This window comes from Lampris incognitus, chromosome 14 (genome assembly GCF_029633865.1).
Source record: "Lampris incognitus isolate fLamInc1 chromosome 14, fLamInc1.hap2, whole genome shotgun sequence".
NCBI lineage: Eukaryota > Metazoa > Chordata > Actinopteri > Lampriformes > Lampridae > Lampris > Lampris incognitus.
The window spans coordinates 44,237,534-44,258,591 of NC_079224.1; the positions used below are offsets into that span (position 1 = coordinate 44,237,534).

A 21,058-nucleotide genomic window follows, 5' to 3' on the forward strand; every position below is an offset into this window, starting at 1 on the left:
TATTTCATCGTTATTTGCATTATACAACTAAATTATACCGAACATGTTTCAGTAGATTTTCCTCTCTTGATGTTTGAAGGGGCGGCGCCCCAGCGCCCTCTACTGGCCAGCCGCCACTGGACACTGGTACTGTATCGTATGTGAGCGGCATTACCAAGTTTATATTCTCCCCCGGTGTCAATGATTTGATTTATTCCCTTGGATTTGCACGTATGGGGTAGTTGTCTGTTCTTCCCCTCCTTATCTCGTCTTCCAGCTCTCATCCCACCAAGGCCGCTTCTCCAATTCTCTAATATGGGGTAGTTGTCTGTTCTTACACTCCTTATCTCGTCTTCCAGCTCTCATCCCACCAAGGCCGCTTCTCCAATTCTCTCATATGGGGTAGTTTTCTGTTCTTCCCCTCCTTATCTCGTCTTCCAGCTCTCATCCCACCAAGGCCACTTCTCCAATTCTGTAATACGGGGTAGTTTTCTGTTCTTCCACTCCTTATCTCGTCTTCCAGCTCTCATCCCACCAAGGCCACTTCTCCAATTCTCTAATACGGGGTAGTTTTCTGTTCTTCCCCTCCTTATCTCGTCTTCCAGCTCTCATCCCACCAAGGCCGCTTCTCCAACTCTCTCATACGGGGTAGTTGTCTGTTCTTCCCCTCCTTATCTCGTCTTCCAGCTCTCATCCCACCAAGGCCACTTCTCCAATTCTGTAATACGGGGTAGTTGTCTGTTCTTCCCCTCCTTATCTCATCTTCCCGCTCTCATCCCACCAAGGCCACTTCTCCAATTCTCTAATACGGGGTAGTTGTCTGTTCTTCCCCTCCTTATCTCGTCTTCCAGCTCTCATCCCACCAAGGCCGCTTCTCCAATTCTCTAATATGGGGTAGTTGTCTGTTCTTCCCCTCCTTATCTCATCTTCCCGCTCTCATCCCACCAAGGCCGCTTCTCCAACTCTCTCATACGGGGTAGTTGTCTGTTCTTACACTCCTTATCTCGTCTTCCAGCTCTCATCCCACCAAGGCCACTTCTCCAATTCTCTCATACGGGGTAGTTGTCTGTTCTTCCACTCCTTATCTCGTCTTCCAGCTCTCATCCCACCAAGGCCCCTTCTCCAATTCTCTCATATGGGGTAGTTTTCTGTTCTTCCCCTCCTTATCTCATCTTCCAGCTCTCATCCCACCAAGGCCGCTTCTCCAATTCTCTCATGTGGGGTAGTTGTCTGTTCTTCCCCTCCTTATCTCGTCTTCCAGCTCTCATCCCACCAAGGCCGCTTCTCCAACTCTCTCATATGGGGTAGTTGTCTGTTCTTCCCCTCCTTATCTCGTCTTCCAGCTCTCATCCCACCAAGGCCGCTTCTCCAATTCTGTAATACGGGGTAGTTTTCTGTTCTTCCCCTCCTTATCTTGTCTTCCAGCTCTCATCCCACCAAGGCCGCTTCTCCAATTCTCTCATATGGGGTAGTTGTCTGTTCTTCCCCTCCTTATCTTGTCTTCCAGCTCTCATCCCACCACGACCACTTCTCCAATTCTCTCATATGGGGTAGTTGTCTGTTCTTCCCCTCCTTATCTCGTCTTCCAGCTCTCATCCCACCAAGGCCGCTTCTCCAACTCTCTCATATGGGGTAGTTTTCTGTTCTTCCCCTCCTTATCTCGTCTTCCAGCTCTCATCCCACCAAGGCCGCTTCTCCAACTCTCTCATATGGGGTAGTTTTCTGTTCTTCCCCTCCTTATCTCATGTCTTCCAGCTCTCATCCCACCAAGGCCGCTTCTCCAACTCTCTCATACGGGGTAGTTGTCTGTTCTTACACTCCTTATCTCGTCTTCCAGCTCTCATCCCACCAAGGCCGCTTCTCCAATTCTCTCATACGGGGTAGTTTTCTGTTCTTACACTCCTTATCTCGTCTTCCAGCTCTCATCCCACCAAGGCCACTTCTCCAACTCTCTCATATGGGGTAGTTTTCTGTTCTTCCCCTCCTTACCTCGTCTTCCAGCTCTCATCCCACCAAGGCCACTTCTCCAACTCTCTCATATGGGGTAGTTTTCTGTTCTTCCCCTCCTTACCTCGTCTTCCAGCTCTCATCCCACCAAGGCCGCTTCTCCAATTCTCTAATACAGGGTAGTTTTCTGTTCTTACACTCCTTATCTCGTCTTCCAGCTCTCATCCCACCAAGGCCGCTTCTCCAATTCTCTCATATGGGGTAGTTGTCTGTTCTTCCCCTCCTTATCTCATCTTCCAGCTCTCATCCCACCAAGGCCGCTTCTCCAATTCTCTCAAACGGGGTAGTTTTCTGTTCTTCCCCTCCTTACCTCGTCTTCCAGCTCTCATCCCACCAAGGCCACTTCTCCAATTCTCTCATATGGGGTAGTTGTCTGTTCTTCCCCTCCTTATCTCGTCTTCCAGCTCTCATCCCACCAAGGCCGCTTCTCCAACTCTCTCATATGGAGTAGTTGTCTGTTCTTCCCCTCCTTATCTCGTCTTCCAGCTCTCATCCCACCAAGGCCACTTCTCCAACTCTCTCATATGGGGTAGTTGTCTGTTCTTCCCCTCCTTATCTCGTCTTCCAGCTCTCATCCCACCAAGGCCGCTTCTCCAATTCTGTAATACGGGGTAGTTTTCTGTTCTTCCCCTCCTTATCTTGTCTTCCAGCTCTCATCCCACCAAGGCCGCTTCTCCAATTCTCTCATATGGGGTAGTTGTCTGTTCTTCCCCTCCTTATCTTGTCTTCCAGCTCTCATCCCACCACGACCACTTCTCCAACTCTCTCATATGGGGTAGTTGTCTGTTCTTCCCCTCCTTATCTTGTCTTCCAGCTCTCATCCCACCACGACCACTTCTCCAATTCTCTCATATGGGGTAGTTTTCTGTTCTTCCCCTCCTTATCTTGTCTTCCAGCTCTCATCCCACCAAGGCCGCTTCTCCAACTCTCTCATATGGGGTAGTTGTCTGTTCTTTCCCTCCTTATCTCGTCTTCCAGCTCTCATCCCACCAAGGCCACTTCTCCAATTCTCTCATATGGGGTAGTTGTCTGTTCTTCCCCTCCTTATCTTGTCTTCCAGCTCTCATCCCACCAAGGCCCCTTCTCCAACTCTCTCATATGGGGTAGTTGTCTGTTCTTCCCCTCCTTATCTCGTCTTCCAGCTCTCATCCCACCAAGGCCGCTTCTCCAATTCTCTCATACGGGGTAGTTTTCTGTTCTTCCCCTCCTTATCTTGTCTTCCAGCTCTCATCCCACCAAGGCCACTTCTCCAATTCTCTCATACGGGGTAGTTGTCTGTTCTTCCCCTCCTTATCTCGTCTTCCAGCTCTCATCCCACCAAGGCCACTTCTCAAATTAGTGTGTACACACTTGCTACACTCAGTCAGTCTCCCACACATTCCTCTGCCATCAACCAACAGCTGACAATAGGCCTTTATCTCTGCACCTGGACAAGACACCTGATAAGACCACCTTTGTTCTGCTCCACGTGCACTTTACACATCTATCTAAGCAATGTAAAAGGAAGTTAAACACGGTCCTGGTCATACACGGGGAACGGTTAAAACTACGCCCACATCAGGTGTGAAGTTGCCCTCACAGCGTGTTAATGTCAGTCCGCTCATAACATCTGCGCCGGCTCGTGTCGTCAGGGTTTCAGGTTGTTGGTTCTGTGTAGCTCAGTGAGACGTGCATGGCACTAGTAGCTGCAGGGTTGGGCTATAGTTTAGTTTTAGAGGAATAATGTGCAGGAGACACCAGGAAGCCCAACAGCGCTCGCCAAGTGGCTCCCCATAATGGTCAACAGCACAGTTCAGTGCTCAAGTAATAAAAAACAATACTAAATACACACAAACAATCCTTTTTAGTTTCATTCACTGTGCAGAGAACGGCACCAGTACTGCTGGGATTCGTCCGTCGTTGTTACTTGGGACAAAAGTTGCGCCGAATGTCCCGCATGTCTGTTTTGTCTCCAAGAAATGCGTATTGTCCATCAGAAGCACTAAGGACGGTGTTTACCAACTTACTGTTGATATGACGCTGTCCAGTTATTCCACGCTTTACTGAACTGGTCAACACACTCGGTCTCCCTGCAGAGGGGGCGCGATGCCCCTCTCCCACTGCACGGTCCCGGCTCGGCTCGACCCAACTCTACTCGCTTCTTTTTGGGTTTTCCATTGGGCAAGAGTTAGGGGATAGGACCAGGTACTTTTCTGGTACCACCTCCGTCGAGGTTCCGCGTGAGCTGAGCCGATACTAAGAGGTGACATGGAAAAACACCCCTATAAATAAATAAATAAATAAAACTATAAACAAATATAAATACACGCATATTTATTTAAATATAATAAAAGCTTATAAAAATAAATGAATAAGATATACACTACCGTTCAAAAGTTTGGGATCACCCAAACAATTTTGTGTTTTCCATGAAAAGTCACACTTATTCACCACCATATGTTGTGAAATGAATAGAAAATAGAGTCAAGACATTGACAAGGTTAGAAATAATGATTTGTATTTGAAATAAGATTTTTTTTACATCAAACTTTGCTTTCGTCAAAGAATCCTCCATTTGCAGCAATTACAGCCTTGCAGACCTTTGGCATTCTAGCTGTTAATTTGTTGAGGTAATCTGGAGAAATTGCACCCCACGCTTCCAGAAGCAGCTCCCACAAGTTGGATTGGTTGGATGGGCACTTCTTTGAGCAGATTGAGTTTCTGGAGCATCACATTTGTGGGGTCAATTAAACGCTCAAAATGGCCAGAAAAAGAGAACTTTCATCTGAAACTCGACAGTCTATTCTTGTTCTTAGAAATGAAGGCTATTCCATGCGAGAAATTGCTAAGAAATTGAAGATTTCCTACACCGGTGTGTACTACTCCCTTCAGAGGACAGCACAAACAGGCTCTAACCAGAGTAGAAAAAGAAGTGGGAGGCCGCGTTGCACAACTGAGCGAGAAGATAAGTACATTAGAGTCTCTAGTTTGAGAAACAGACGCCTCACAGGTCCCCAACTGGCATCTTCATTAAATAGTACCTGTTAGAGCCTGTTTGTGCTGTCCTCTGAAGGGAGTAGTACACACCGGTGTAGGAAATCTTCAATTTCTTAGCAATTTCTCGCATGGAATAGCCTTCATTTCTAAGAACAAGAATAGACTGTCGAGTTTCAGATGAAAGTTCTCTTTTTCTGGCCATTTTGAGCGTTTAATTTACCCCACAAATGTGATGCTCCAGAAACTCAATCTGCTCAAAGAAGTGCCCATCCAACCAATCCAACTTGTGGGAGCTGCTTCTGGAAGCGTGGGGTGCAGTTTCTCCAGATTACCTCAACAAATTAACAGCTAGAATGCCAAAGGTCTGCAATGCTGTAATTGCTGCAAATGGAGGATTCTTTGACGAAAGCAAAGTTTGATGTAAAAAAAATCTTATTTCAAATACAAATCATTATTTCTAACCTTGTCAATGTCTTGACTCTATTTTCTACTCATTTCACAACATATGGTGGTGAATAAGTGTGACTTTTCATGGAAAACACGAAATTGTTTGGGTGATCCCAAACTTTTGAACGGTAGTGTAAATACAATTTATTTATATTTAAATATGAATAAAATCTGACCTGTGATTGGTCATTGAGAAATTGAACAGCTTTGTTTATAACCAGGAAACGCCAAAGCGAGTCTAATGAAACTTGTATTTCTGTTGATTATCTGTGTAAGACATTATTTGTTGTCTGTGAATCTCTCAGTTACACTAATGTGAAGCAACTTTTAGAGTTGGTCTTGTTGACTTTTTTTGGAAAATAAAACCCTGGTGTGGGGGCGCTGGTAGACAAGGGAGCAAAAAGTAGTCAACACGCCCAAACAGGACCAGCGGGGCTTCGCCGTGAGGGGGCGCTATCTGCAGTGGAAAACCACACCCCGGAACATGAATAGAGTAGGGTCCAATAGAGTAGAGTCGACTTGAGCCGGTACCATGCAGTGGAAAAGGGGCATAAGTGTGGTGTCACACCCAGAGTGGAGGGGAACTGAAACTACACACATTAACATCTTAAAACCGTGTGCCGGTTGGATGTGATTCATTGCAACACACACACACACACACACACACACACACACACACACACACAGATGTGTGAGCTGTGGGAAGATGGCGGCGCAAGTTTCCGTTTGCGGCGGCCTCACCCGGTACCGTCCATGCAGTGTCTTTGTCCACGTCTAAGTTTGTGTCTTGGTTTGATGGCTGGGGGAGCTGGCGCTGGACCGGCTGGGGGAGCCTGGTCTGCTGCGTCCTGTGGGCCCAGGGACCACGGCCCCTGCCTGGAGCTGCGCCCGAAAAGGAAACACCGAGGGCGGAGTGACAGGACGCGGAAGCGGGGCAGGCTAAGCTAACTGCTAGCCCGTGCAGACCGGCAGTTCCGACAGTCATCCTGGCGTTCGCGCTCTTGGACAGTGAAGATTTTTTTTTTTTGATGTGTTGGATAAATGTGTTTTGCTCCGGTTTCCTCCCACAGTCCAAAGACATGTAGGTCAGGTGAATCGGCCGTACTACATTGTCCCTAGGTGTGAATGTGTGCATGTGTCGGCCCTGTGATGGCCTGGCGGCCTGTTTAGGGTGTCTCTCCGCCTGCCCCCCAGTGACTGCTGGGACAGGCTCCAGCATCCCTGTGAGCCTGACTAGGATCACTGGCTTGAATAATGGATGGATGGATGTGTGTTGTAGTTTGGATATGTGTTTTCGTCTTGGTGCTGCTCTGCTGTGGGCTGGGAATGAAATGACTAATAAATGTTCCCAATTCCTGATGGTGAAAAAACATCTATACCAAAATCAGACAATATTGGGACGAATCAGTAACGAGGGAGTGCAGAAGAGAGGTGAAGAAGAGAGTGCAGGCAGGGTGGAGTGGGTGGAGAAGAGTGTCAGGAGTGATGTGTGACAGAAGGGTACCAGCAAGAGTTAAAGGGAAGGTTTACAAGATGGTTGTGAGACCAGCTATGTTATATGGTTTGGAGACAGTGGCACTGATGAAAAGACAGGAGGAGGTGGAGCTGGAGGTGGCAGAGGTGAAGATGATGAGATTTTCATTGGGAGTGATGAAGAAGGACGGGATTAGGAAGGAGTATATTAGAGGGACAGCTCAGGTTGGACGGTTTGGAGACAAAGCAAGAGAGACAAGATTGAGATGGTGTGGACATGTGTGGAGGAGAGATGCTGGGTATATTGGGAGAAGGATGCTGGACAGGGAAGAGGAGAAGAGGAAGGCCAAAGAGGAGGTTTATGGATGGGGTGAGGGAGGACATGCAGGTGGCTGGTGTGACAGAGGAAGATGCAGAGGACGGGAAGAGATGGAAACGGATGATCCGCTGTGGCGCCCCCTAACGGGAGCAGCTGAAAGTAGTAGTAGTAGTAGTGGTAGTAGTGCTGGATTCCGACTATCCATCCATTATCCTGCTCTCAGGGTCGCGGGGATGCTGGAGCCTATCCCAGTAGTCATTGGGCAGCAGGTCGGGAGACACCCTGGACAGGCCGACCCCCAAGGTTGGACTACCCCGGGGCTCGAACCCAGAACCTGTGAGGCGACCGCGCCAGCCACTGCGCCACCGTGCCGCCTGGATTACGACCAGCACACATGCATATCTTATACAATGCTTAGGTTTGATCTCAAGTATGGTGGAGGACAGAAGAACCAGCTTTCACATCAAATTTAATACATTTACCAAATTTGGTTAATTTGCGCAATGACGACGGCTAGACGGCGGCTAGACGACGACGGCTAGTCAACACGAGAAGCTAACTGGCACGTCTGTGCCGTGCGGCGCATGAAAACTGGACTGTGAATTTAACGAGTCCCCTCCATCGGCTGTCATGGAGGGTAGCCACCCGGGGACCGGCTCTCAAGTGCTCCCTCTCAGACAACGCCGTCCAGTCTGACCTCCTCCCACAAAGTTCATCCAATCAGCACGCCCTCTGGTCTCCTAGCAACAGGAGCTGACTCGTCTCACCTAACAGTGGTTCACATTGTACAGCGCTGCCTGAAAATACATGAGGAGCGGCTTATTGTTTGTTTTGCTGCCTTGCCAGAAGGTTCTGGAGCGTAGACTTCACATACGCACACACACACACATGCATTATATTGACCACGCATTAATAAAGCAGTCAAATCGCCCTTGGCCTAAGACATAGATATGAATAAAACTAAAATAAGTATACTTCAGAGGGACGTTACCTCGTAACCTCCCGACGGCTGAACGTATAGGATCATGTTCGATAATATGTCCGTTATACTGACAAGTGTCCATGTACTTCTACTTTATACTTTGCTACTACTATTGAACATGTCTTGATGATCAAAGACACACTTACACTAAATGTACTGAACATGACAAGTACACCAGGCTGTGACGTCATTACTATGTAGCAAATGTACTTATTACCACTTCATATAGTACTGTTGTGATATGTTCAGTGTTGCAAATCTACTACTACCACTACATCATATAGTACTAGTATGATGTGATTACTATGTAGCCAATGTACTACTACTAGTACTACTTCATATAGTACTACTATAACGTGATTACTATGTAGCCAGTGTACTACTACTACAGCTACTACTGCTATTAGTACTACTATGACATGATTACTATGTAGCAAATGTACGATTATCACTTCATGTAGTACTATTGTGATATGTTCAGTGTTGCAAATCTACTACTACCACTACATCATATAGTACTACTATGACGCGATTACTATGTAGCAAATGTATGATTACCACTTCATATAGTACTACTGTGATATGTTCACTGTGTTGCAAATCTACTACTACCACTACATCATATAGTACTACTATGACGCGATTACTATGTAGCAAATGTACGATTATCACTTCATATAGTACTATTGTGATATGTTCAGTGTTGCAAATCTACTACTACCACTACATCATATAGTACTACTATGACGTGATTACTATGTAGCAAATGTATGATTACCACTTCATATAGTACTATTGTGATATGTTCACTGTGTTGCAAATCTACTACTACCACTACATCATATAGTACTACTATGACGTGACTACTATGTAGCCAATGTACTACTACTACTAGTACTAATTCATATAGTACTACTATAACATGATTACTATTTAGTCAGTGTACTACTACTACAGCTACTACTGCTATTAGTACTACTATGACAAGATTACTATGCAGCCAATGTACTACTACTACTATTACTACTTCATATAGTACTACTATGACATGATTACTATGTAGCCAATGTACTACTACTAGTACTACTTCATATAGTACTACTATAACGTGATTACTCTGTAGCCAGTGTACTACTACTACAGCTACTACTGCTATTAGTACTACTATGACATGATTACTATGCAGCCAATGTACTACTAATACTATTACTACTTCATATAGTACTACTATGACATGATTACTCTGTAGCCAATGTACTACTACTACTTCATATAGTACTACTATGACAGGATCACTGTGTAGCGCTCTATGATGGCAGTTGGTAACAGGTGAACTAGTCTAATTGCTGACTCTTGCAAGTCTTTGGTAACGAGTATCTTCTAAACGACTGAAGGCGAATGTACAACAGCACCATCCGACTCATCTAAACGACTTCTCCGGGATGGAGCAAATGTTTAGTATCAGTTTGACGAGCACATGAAATAATTAGGGCCCTCTGACGATTACTCCACGGGTCTCAGGGACCCGTCTACTCACTGTGAAGGCATTGAGAGTCCTAGCCTGGCAAGGCCTGAACAGTCCCCTCTGGCATGACATTGACATCCAGGACACAGCCCAGTGCCGCCCACATTCCAGCAAGGGCCAATGAAAGGCCGGTGTTGTTTGTGTGTACGTTGTGTGTTTAGTGTGTACGTTGTGTGTTCAGTGTGTATGGTGGGAGGAGTGTAGGGGCCTCATGCTGCTGGCACATAAGGGCAGCTGACGTCTTTCGTGCCGGCGCCTTGGCATCTCGGTGTTAGCTGAAGGAAGCGTTTGATGGAAAGATTCAAGGGGCCTTCTGTCTCTGCAGTGCAACCCAGTCCAACAGAAGGTTTAATAAATCATTGTATAGTGTGAATAATGTATAGAATGGAGTCCCAGTTTGGCAGTTTTTGCTACTTTGGGTTTGTCACACGGAGTACTCCGTACTTTAGTAAACGTGTTGTACAAGTTCCCTTGTACATCGCACAGCGTAGAAATGCTAGCCGGTCAATTCGGATGTTCGTAGGGCCATTGAGAAGAGCTCCATAGGGTGTTTCGAGCTCATATTTAATTTCTTTTACCTGTCAGAGTGTTTTTATAGACTGGATTTTGTCTCTCGTCTGTCGGGTGCCTCTGCTTTGTGGCACAGGGCTCTCAGCGGCACTTTCAATGTCTCTCTTGTCTCTCTTTGTCTGTCCGTCTTCCTCTTTGTCTCACTCTTCTTCTCTTGTTTTAACCTTTATTAGACAGTGACAGGCAGACAGGAAATGAGAGAGATAGGGTGGAGGTAAGACGTGCAACAGGCTGGAATCGAGCTGGCGACGGGTGGGACGTGCCGTAACCATTCAGTCTCTCTATCACTGTCTCTGTCCTTCTTTGTAATATGTGTATATCACCCTTTCCCAGCCACTAACCCCTTTTCTTCCTATTTCCTCCCCCCAAAAAATATCCCCCCACCCTCTTCTTCCTCTCCCAGGTATGAATGGAGCGGTCCGGGCGGTGGTCCGCATGGGTATCTACGTGGGAGCGAAGGTCTACTTCATCCATGAGGTGAGACAGGCGCTGTGACTCAGCAGGCCCCAGGCGGGACCTGAGGGACGTCTGGCCCCTTCATCACATTTGACAGCTAGTTAAATTAGCGGTGACTGGCCTGTTCTCATCGGCCAAGGTTGTCTCTCAGGGAGCCGGCAGCGTCCTCAAAGGCCACGTGCCAGCGCTGTGCTTGGTGGCCGGTTTCTGCCTGTCGGCCTTGGTAGGAGGGAAAATGCCAGAGGTTTGGACTTGAGTCACATGGCATGGACTCGAGCCAGACCCGAGTCATAAATCTGATGACTAGACTTGACAGAACTGAGAAAGACTCACAACCTGACTTTGACTTTAACACCAGGGACTCGTCGCTTGACTTGGACTCGACCCTTTTGGCTTGAAAGACTTGAGACCTTCCCCAAGCCGAAAGATAAAATGCTTTTAAAAAGTGTGCAGCCAGTCAAGTCGTCATTTCCTTAATTACCGACCCTCTTTGAATCAATCTGTAATGGATACAGATTTGAAAAAGGATTCGTGACTTGCATAAATGTGGTATATTAACTATTACGCTGTTAAATTTTTCTAAATGGCATTACATCTGATGAAGAGCCCATAATGACTTGTTTAGGACTTGAAAATCAAAGTTTAGGACTTGGGATTTGGAAAAAGTAATTTGTTCCCACCTCTGGAAAATGGAATTGAATAAATGCAATAATAAGTTCATGTTTTATAAATGATCTCTTGTTGTGGGGCTGGATCCTTGACTGGGAAGAATGATGCAAGATGCATGAACTGAATCGTTCTATTGACCGAGGGCGGTAATCCTCAACGTTTTACCCATTCGTTGAAATTTGTGGAATTGCATTTACCGTCTGTTTTGGCCGTTTGGCCACAACATGTCTTTCTGCTTTCCACACAACGCATACTGGGATAGACCGCAGTGGCTCCAAAGTCCGAATTAGATTAAGCTAGTACAGAGAATGAACGAATGTCTGCATATAGGAAATAATAAGGAGCACAGACTTTAATGTTATACTCTCTAGCTGGGGACAGCTGCATTTTCAAATACATCTATATCTCAGTTGAACATGACACCAAGACAATAGCACAGATGACAGTTCAGCCCCTGGCTGTCCTCAAAGGAGAGGAAAATGAGTTACTGTAAGGCAATTTGGAATAAAATACACATGAAACTAAAAACATGAAGAAGGCAGCAGGAGATGACTGGATATTACAAGACTGGACATTGCACAGTTATCGTCATTACTGACAGAAATCAACGAGAAACCGATGCTTATTGAATATCCGAGAGATGCTAAGTATCGTATATCTGATGTATATGTACAGTGTAACAGGCTGCGGTGGCGTTGCTGGCGGAGACCGGAGCCGATAACGACTCAGTGTCGGTTTAATTGGATGACCAGAACAGACATTCACATTCATTTGCAGGAGTCGTTGATATGAGAAGTGACAGCTGAGAGCCACGTGCCGGGGACGCTTTTGGGATGGCACAACGCTGTGGCTTGTCGTGTGGATATGCACATGACATATAGTTTACATACGTGTCTATTTTATGTATGCATTTCCTTCTCGCCTCACTTATTCCAAACAGCGTCTCATTTTCTCGTGACGTCGGCTTGTTTTTCTACTTCGGTTTTCCCACCAAGCACGCGTGGCGTTAATAACCTCTGTTCTGACGGATAATTCTGACACATGTCTCTGGTGTGCTAAGGTTAAATGTTACTGATGTTGAACATTGGAAAGTAACTTTTATCTACTCCCGTATTTTCACAATGTGTGGTCTGGTGTGTGGTGTGTGTCTGTGTGAGAGTCTATAAACGGCCAAACTAAAGCACTTGGGGCCTTGATTCTTTTTGGAGGTTATTGGGGATGATCAGGGGCACCTATAAAAAATAGCAGAACATTAAAATTATGCATAATTATGGATAAATATGCAAAATATGCATTTTTCTAAAAATGGCTAAAAACCACCTTTCTCGGCATTTCAGGTGATTCTGAGCATCTTTGATTTTTTTCACCTATATATAAAAAAAAAATTTCTGGGACTTAGAAATGTTTTGGCATTATGCAAAATATATGCATTTTTGCAAAAATGCACTTATGATCCTCATTTTTTTTTGGAGGTGGTAGGTATTGTTCCAGAGAGGACCGGAAAAATAGCAGAAAATTAAATTATTTATAATTATGCAAAATATGCATTTTCTAAAAATGGCTAAAAACCACTTTTCTCGGCATTTCAGATGATTCCGAGCATTTGGGGGGAGGGAGTTGGGCGGGGGGGGGTTTAGGGGCAGGGGGAAGGCGGTTAGCTGGCAGGATGAAGAGGAGGGAGATTTAGACGGGTGGAGAACCAAACTTCTACATTGTAGTGGGGTTCTTCTAGTAAGCATATATTTTCAAATGTTCATTCGACTAGGAGCAAAACCAGACAAATACTGAGTTAGCTCTGATGTTTGATGTATTTCCATGCCCCCTGCTGCTTATATCCAAACTCTACTATGGAGGTCCCTACAAGTCAGGACATGGCCCCAAATGCCAGCTGTGGAATAACGCATTTTCAAAAGAGGTCGTTACTGATTAGTTGTGTCATCGTCAACACGTTGTACTTGTATAAAATGGTCTGTTTGTGTTTCTCCTGTCAGGGATATCAGGGAATGGTGGACGGAGGGGAAAATATCGAAGAGGCCACATGGGAGAGCGTGTCCAGCATGCTCCAAGTGGTAAGACGAGCCTTGCATCTCAGATTAACATTAATTCATTTATCGATGTAATTAATTAACCATTAATTAAACATAAAGTAGAGAGCATTTTCATCAACAGCACAGGTTAAAGCTGAAATCCATTTCTCTCCATTAGTAAAATGTTATGTTCTCCATCTGTGTGACGTATGCCGTTTTTGCCACTAATATGTATATTTTGCAAAACGAACACTTTCCTCTACCTTTTGGCCTCTCGTCCACGCGCGAATGGCGCTGAAGGTCACTCGGGGATCTTTTTAAAGTGCCGCTTTCCGTGTATCAGCGCGCCCACACGGAAAACGGAGCTTCTGGGAAACGATGACGTCACGCTTCAATTCGCCCATGCCCTTTGTTGCTTTGTGTAACGAGCATGCGCCTGAAGCGACAGCGACGGTAACGTAAAAATAAAAACGGCAATGGCCAATTAGTATGTTTAGATACTTTACATCCGCTTCTTCACCTTTATTGATCTAAACTCTTCCTGGCACACGGCCCAAGGTGCTGCGGCGAATCCAGAAGCAAAATGTGACTCGTTTGTGTGGACAGACGACGAGGTGGCGCCTTGACCCGGCCAAGATGGCGACATGAGCGCTGAGGACCGACTTTGGTTTTTCTCACAAAAGTCAGGTCGATTACAGTTGCGCCTCATAAACATGTGTGACGTTTAATAGTCAATTATACTTTCATGTGTTGGAAACAAGTCCGCTTTCTTCCTGTGCTCGATTCCCTGACAAGAAAACTTCCCGACAACAGAAGGGCGACTCACGGCACTATGGTCACCAGAGTCCTACGTCAGCTGTAACGTTAGCTAGCAACAGTTTGCTATTAGCTAACATAGTGGAACCGGCTATTTTCTTGCCCGGTGCGGGATTCGATCCGGCGTGTACTGCACCACAAGGCGACATCACTAACCGCTCCGCTAAAGGGTCAGACCCCTTAGCTAGGGGCTAACGGACCCCTTAGCTAGGGGCTAACGGACCCCTTAGCTAGGGGCTAAAGGACCCCTTAGCTAGGGGCTAACGGACCCCTTAGCTAGGGGCTAACGGACCCCTTAGCTAGGGGCTAACGGGTCTTAGTAGTAGTTTACAGTCGTCACCCTCTCCCGGAAGCGCGCCCTCGCGCTTTGTTATTCCCGCGCTCCGAAGAGACTTCTGAGGATCTGCACACTTCCGGATCTCGCCGCCGCCACCAATATAACCGGTTATTTTCTTGCCCGGTGCGGGATTCGATACGGGGGGGGGGGGGGGGTACTGCACCACAAGGCGACATCACTAATTGCTAGGCTAAAGGGTCAGACCCGTTAGCTAGGGGCTAACGTGTCTTATTAGCAGTTTACACTAGCAACTGCCTCAAGGAGCATAGTCACGTCGGCCACAGATGGAGCTCAGACAATGAAAATCGAGCCTGCTAAGGAAAAGAGAACGAAACTAACGTGAATCTTGCCCAAATACGCCATCCAAAGAACAACCTAAAAAAAGAAAAGAAGCGACGTCCTAATTCCACCCAAGCAGCTAGTAAGGCGGATGAACCTACCCTGGCTGAGGCGCAGGAGAATGTCATTGGTGTAATCTCTGGAAAAATCAAGGAAAGATCGGCTCAAACTGAAGACATGGTGAAAGAGAACTCGATCAACATTGAAAATAAGCTCACTATATGTATACTTTTTATTTCGCCTACGCATGCGCAGAATGTTCTTCTTCGGTATTTGACGTATTGTTGATGTAGACTTTATCACCACCTACTGGCTGGGCATGGTCGTTTGAACGTTTGTAGTCGTTTTTGCGTTCTCGTGTGTAGGGGAAGATATTGTGTCAAATGAAGGTAAGATTTTTTTTTTAATGGACGGGGAAAGTGTCCGTTCAGAAATATATTCGTATACGTGTGGTCAAGGCCGTAGTCAGGTTTCAAAATACTACCAGTCATCTTAATGGAGCTAATCTCACAACAATGTTCTACCCCAGATAGCAAAATTGCGTGGCCCCGGACCCGTCCCACGACACTTTCATCCGGCCCACATACCGCGTGGAATGATGGCACTTGGGGGGGGGGGGGTCCACCCCTGTTTGCCAGATCTGGGCCAGAACCAAGCTATAGCAATGCCGCGTGTGCCACATATTTGCCAAAGGTGGCCCATATTTGTTTTGTGATATTTGGGTCATATTCACCATTTACCACACGGGCCACTTCAGGGTCACATCCAGATTACATGTTGCCCAGAGCACCGCATCTTTGCCAAAAAAGGCCCACATTTGATTTGGCATATTGGCCATATTTGCTATTATACAAGTGGGCCATTTCAGGCTCACATCCATGTTGTCAGGGCCAGAAGAGGGCCATCAGTGCCGCATCATTGCCTGAAGTGGCCCACATCCGGATGCTATCTGGGACTGGAACGTTGACTGTCTCTCCAAATCTATCACCACATAGCAAAACAGAATAAAACGGAACAGAATATAACAGATTTGATCACCTCAGATCAGAGTAAATCATCAACTGTTAAGAGTTTTTGTCTTTGTCCATTCTTAGAGCCTGCTGTGCACAAAACCAGTCGATGTTCCTTCACTACATGAATTATACAGTAGTTCCTCCGCTCATGTCATAAAACTCATAATTTAAACCTTGTCTGTGTCTCACCGTCAGGGTGGCACTGTCATTGGCAGTGCCAGATGTAAGGAGTTTCGTACCCATGAGGGGCGTCTGAAGGCGGCGCACAACCTGGTGCAGCGTGGCATCAACAACCTGTGTGTGATTGGAGGAGACGGCAGCCTGACGGGAGCCAATCTCTTTAGAGAGGAGTGGAGCGGCCTGTTGGACGAGCTCCTGCAGCAAGGTAATAGTATGATGGTTTGGCATGGAATCAAATCGGAAGGAGGAGGGATTACATGTCCAATCTGGCCTGGGAACACCTTGGGATCCCCCAGGAGGAGCTGGAGGGTGTTGCTGGGGAGAGGGACGTCTGGAGTGCCCTACTTAGTCAAGTTGCATTTTATATAAGCACTTTTCCAGCTGCAACAGCAACTCAAAGCGCTTTACATTTCTGGTCAAATCTCAATTTCAGACACCTGTTATAATAGAACACAAGCCGTTTTCTGTACAATCACTATCTATTTCCTATGTGTAAGGCCACCGAAATGTGATTTACACCGATAAACTTATTCACATGTGCATCAACATGCGTCCAAACAGCATCTGTATATGTGGGCAGCTTTTATAGCTTCCATAGATGTGCAACATGATCCTGAAAGGGTCGGCATCGGTGCAGGACCTTGTTCCAACCAAGCAGCCACACACCCAAATCTACAAATCAAGGTCCTCAGTAAGACTATTGGTTGACTAATAGAATCAGTTGTGCAACTGCTTGGTTGGAACAAGACTGTTTTTTGACTAATAGAATCAGGTGTGTGGTTTGTAACTGCTTGGTTAAAAAAGACTTGCACCTGAATCATGTTGCCCACCTCTAATCTAACCTGACTAGCATGCCCAGGTGTGCCTAAAACAACATTTGCATGCCCAGGTGTGCTTGGACTGACCAAAACAGCTTGCTTTGTGGGCAATAGACTAGTAGACTTAAAATATGACGGGAAATCGCAAAAATAGGTTTTATCTACAAAACAGTATGTGATGGGAACATTTTAAGGCGATTTTCATGATCAGCAGCTCAAATAGAATACACCCAAGTGTTCAGGAAGCAAAGATCTTTGTTGTCCAGTAACTATAGTTGCTGACCTCCGGGCCCCTCCAGGACAAGAGGTCAGGGCAGCATCACTGAGCAAGTCAAGAGCTTTTCAATTTCACTGTGCTTGGCAACCAGAGAATACCTATTGTCAAAAATGTGATTGGTTGCTGATGTGAACCAGCAAAAGCTAAGCGTTAACAGATGGCGTTCTCTGAATCATTTACTACTGTAACCTATTTTTCTGGACTTGCCTGTTGGTGATTTTAAGTTCCTGTTATAAGCTGCTGCCACAGTATATGCCTTGAGCTCTTATTTTGAAGGCTGAAGAGAGAGCGGAAGTGCTGTACGCAGTGTTGTTGCTGTGGAGTTCGGTTGGGGGAAGAATCCAAATGAAGTGGTCCTCGTGTGAAAGTGGAACCTCCGTATTTGTTATTTTATAGTTTCATACATACAGTATAGGCGACATCTACAAACCCTCGGTTACATTGGTGGCAGCGGTGGGATCCGGAAGTGTGCAGATCCTCAGAAGTCTCTTCGGAGCGCGGGAAGAACAAAGCGCGAGGGCGCGCTTCCGGGAGAGGGTGACGACTGTAAACTACTAATAAGACACGTTAGCCCCTAGCTAACGGGTCTGACCCTTTAGCCGAGCGGTTAGTGATGTCGCCTTGTGGTGCAGTACACCCTGTATCGAATCCCGCACCGGGCAAGAAAATAACCGGTGACAGTAGGTCTTCAGGCAATCAGATCCCCAGTTGCTTGTGTTTTGAGTTGTAAGTACACCTTTGATAAATAAACGCTCAGATTATTGTAACCGGTTATATTCTTGCCCCGGTGCGGGATTCGATACGAAGTGTACTGAACCACAATGCGACATCACTAACCGCTCGGCCAAAGGGTCGGACCCGTTAGCTAGGGGCTAACGTGTCTTATTAGTAGTTTACAGTCGTCACCCTCTCCCGGAAGCGCGCCCTCGCGCTTTGTCATTCCCGCGCTCCGAAGAGACTTCTGAGGATCCGCACACTTCCGGATCCCGCCGCTGTAACCGGTTATTTTCGTGCCCGGTGCGGGATTCGATACGTGGTGTACTGTACCACAAGGCGACATCACTAACCGCTCGGCTAAAGGGTCAGACCCGTTAGCTAGGGGCTAACGTGTCTTATTAGTAGTTTACAATGCTAACCTTGCTAATGCTACCGCTATCATAAACCGCTAGCGACTTAGCATTAACGCTTGATCAGAGTGCTGCACTTTGTGTATTTGTGAACCGATGTAAACATGTACACAACTGTGCTCATGTAATAATGTTAGATAAGACACCTCTACACATGCAGATTTGGGGGACTTTTATCATGTAAGTCCTGCCATCGTTGATATAGATGTCGTGACGTGCTCGGATAAAGAGACTGGCTAGCCCTTGGCTAACATAGTTGCCCTTGGCGCACACTGCTCCACCGAATTAGTTAGCTCGTTGTGAGAAAATCTGTGATCTTTTACCTCAATTTTAGTCGCCCAACGGACCCCAGAAACGTTCTAATTACGATGTTTAACAGCCTCAAATTATAATGGAGAAATGCGTTTCGTCGCCCCCTGCTGGTTGAAATGCCGGCTGGCTTCAAAGCCGAGGGAAAGGTTCATCTGCCTTTCGAGTCCCATCAAAGTTGCTGTTTTACAGGATAACTTGTAAAATAGATCAAGCAAACGTGAGTGTCCATCTCTGTGTGTTAAGATGGATGTGTCCATAGACAGATAGACATATGAGACTATGTAAGTGACAGACAGTCGGAGAGAAGTCAGTATTTGTCTCTGTGATGTCATGGATAGAAGACTGACTGGACTCTTACAGAACAGATGGAAGCTCTGGTTGGTAGAGACGTTATCGTGCTTGATCCTGAACTTTGACCCCCCCTCCCCCCCGGGGGGGGGGGGGAAATACATGATCATGTCGGCCATGCTGCCATCAAAACGTCAAGCAAATGCACAGAAAATTTTTGAAAAGTCAGAAAAATTGTCAGTTTAAGATGTTTAACAGGAGGATTTTGAAAAGATACGACTATGAGTTCTTCGGGGTTCAGTAGAGAAAAGATGGATGAAAAGGGGAAAAACCACAGCTGTGCTTCAAAGGATTTTCAAGACAAATGACACTAACAAGTCCACGTAAGACAAACAGCGTCACACAGTCAACTCTCTTAACGGAGCAGCACAGGGGGATTTAACTTCTGAACAGAGATTTTATATTTAAGGTTGTGCCTGTAAAGGATTTTGATCTTGATCAAATTGGAAAAAAAAGTGTGGTCACAAAAATGGTGGTGTGTTTGTGTGAGGAAGAGAGACAGACTGAAAGACTGGTAGACCATTGGGTGTGGTTATGTCCATGGCTCTGTGGCGCAATGGATAGCGCATTGGACTTCTAGTCAATCAGAGATGTGATTCAAAGGTTGTGGGTTCGAGTCCCACCAGAGTCGTTATGTTATAGGTCTTGTGGGTAGAGAGGTTTCGCTCTCTTTCCATCTATCTATCTCACAATTGCTCTCCCTGATCATTATTTTCCTTCTCTCTACTTCAGGACTGATTGATGAGGCGGCGGTCAGCAGGAACTCGAAGCTCCATATCGTGGGCATGGTGGGATCCATTGACAATGACTTCTGTGGCACCGACATGACCATCGGCACTGACTCCGCCCTGCATAGGATCATCGAGGTGGTGGACGCCATCATGACCACTGCCCAGAGGTGAAGGAGTCAGTCATTCATTTATCCATACATTCACTCAGTGTGTAAACATACTTATTCCAGTTCGAGGTCATGGGCAGGTGTAGGTTATCCCAGCATGCAATGGGTGGAAGATATGATGACACAGACCCATTCTCTCTCTATCTCTCTATCTATCTGTCTTGTCTGTCTGTCTACTATGACCACACTTTCTCTGATGACCACACATTTTACACCTATGGGCAATTAGAGTCTCCAATTCGCTTAACATGCGTGTTTTTGAAATGTGGTTGGAAAAACCACACTGAAGAAATACATTTTATGATAACTCCATTATTAACTCGTCTCATTCACTCAATCATTGTGGGTTTTTTTTATGGAGTGACTTTGAGCTGAATTTATTATCTGTAAACGCTGTTTTTTGGCAGGTTAGACAGGTTGGTGGAAGAGTGTTTTGCATGTCAACAAAGGCCAAAAAGAAAACTGCAAAAATCTAGGCAGACCAAACAGCAGACAAAAGGCAGAGAGTTTCAGTTACTAAGTAACATAGATAGAGACTAGCTGGCTTAGATGGATGGATAGATAGATAGATAGATAGATAGATAGATAGATAGATAGATAGATAGATAGATAGATAGATAGATAGATAGATAGATAGATAGATAGATAGATAGATAGATAGATAGATAGATAGATAGATAGATAGATAGATAGATAGATAGATAGATAGATAGATAGATAGATAGATAGATAGATAGATAGATAGATAGATAGATAGATAGATAGATAGATAGATAGATAGATAGATAGATATATAGATAGATAGATAGATAGATACTAGCTAGCTTAGATAGATAGATGACCTTTATTTAATCAGGGAAAGGCCAAAATGACAGCAACGCTGTCATTTGCAGTGGTGCCCTGCAAATATATAATCAAAAAGAAGCTATACAATAGAAGGTGTACAAAGTGTAAAATCAACATTATACAAAACATAAATATAACACAAACACATGACAAATTCATTACAAAATATACGATAAACAAAGAAAAATACAGTAAAACATTTCACAAGGACAGAAACAGACATGTTAAGAAAAATGGGAACATTCATTACATAAAGCATCGCTCAGCAGGAGCTTCAGCTGTTCTAGGGTTAAAAGTGCTGAAGCTTCCTCCACCCA

At 45.5% G+C, this 21,058-nt stretch overlaps 1 protein-coding gene and 1 non-coding gene across 2 annotated transcripts in view; both read left to right on the forward strand.

Annotated features, from left to right (window-relative positions):
• Positions 1-21,058, forward strand: part of LOC130124132 (ATP-dependent 6-phosphofructokinase, platelet type-like) — a 69,142-nt gene that overhangs the window by 2,299 nt on the left and 45,785 nt on the right. The window contains exons 2-5 of the mRNA XM_056293564.1: positions 10,682-10,755; positions 13,395-13,472; positions 16,131-16,320; positions 19,730-19,895. Of these exons, the coding sequence (XP_056149539.1) occupies positions 10,682-10,755; positions 13,395-13,472; positions 16,131-16,320; positions 19,730-19,895 (508 nt within the window). The remainder of the gene's footprint in view (positions 1-10,681; positions 10,756-13,394; positions 13,473-16,130; positions 16,321-19,729; positions 19,896-21,058) is intronic.
• trnar-ucu (transfer RNA arginine (anticodon UCU)) lies at positions 19,540-19,628 on the forward strand. The gene is given in 2 exon segments: positions 19,540-19,576; positions 19,593-19,628. It is a non-coding gene; the product is annotated as a tRNA-Arg (tRNA).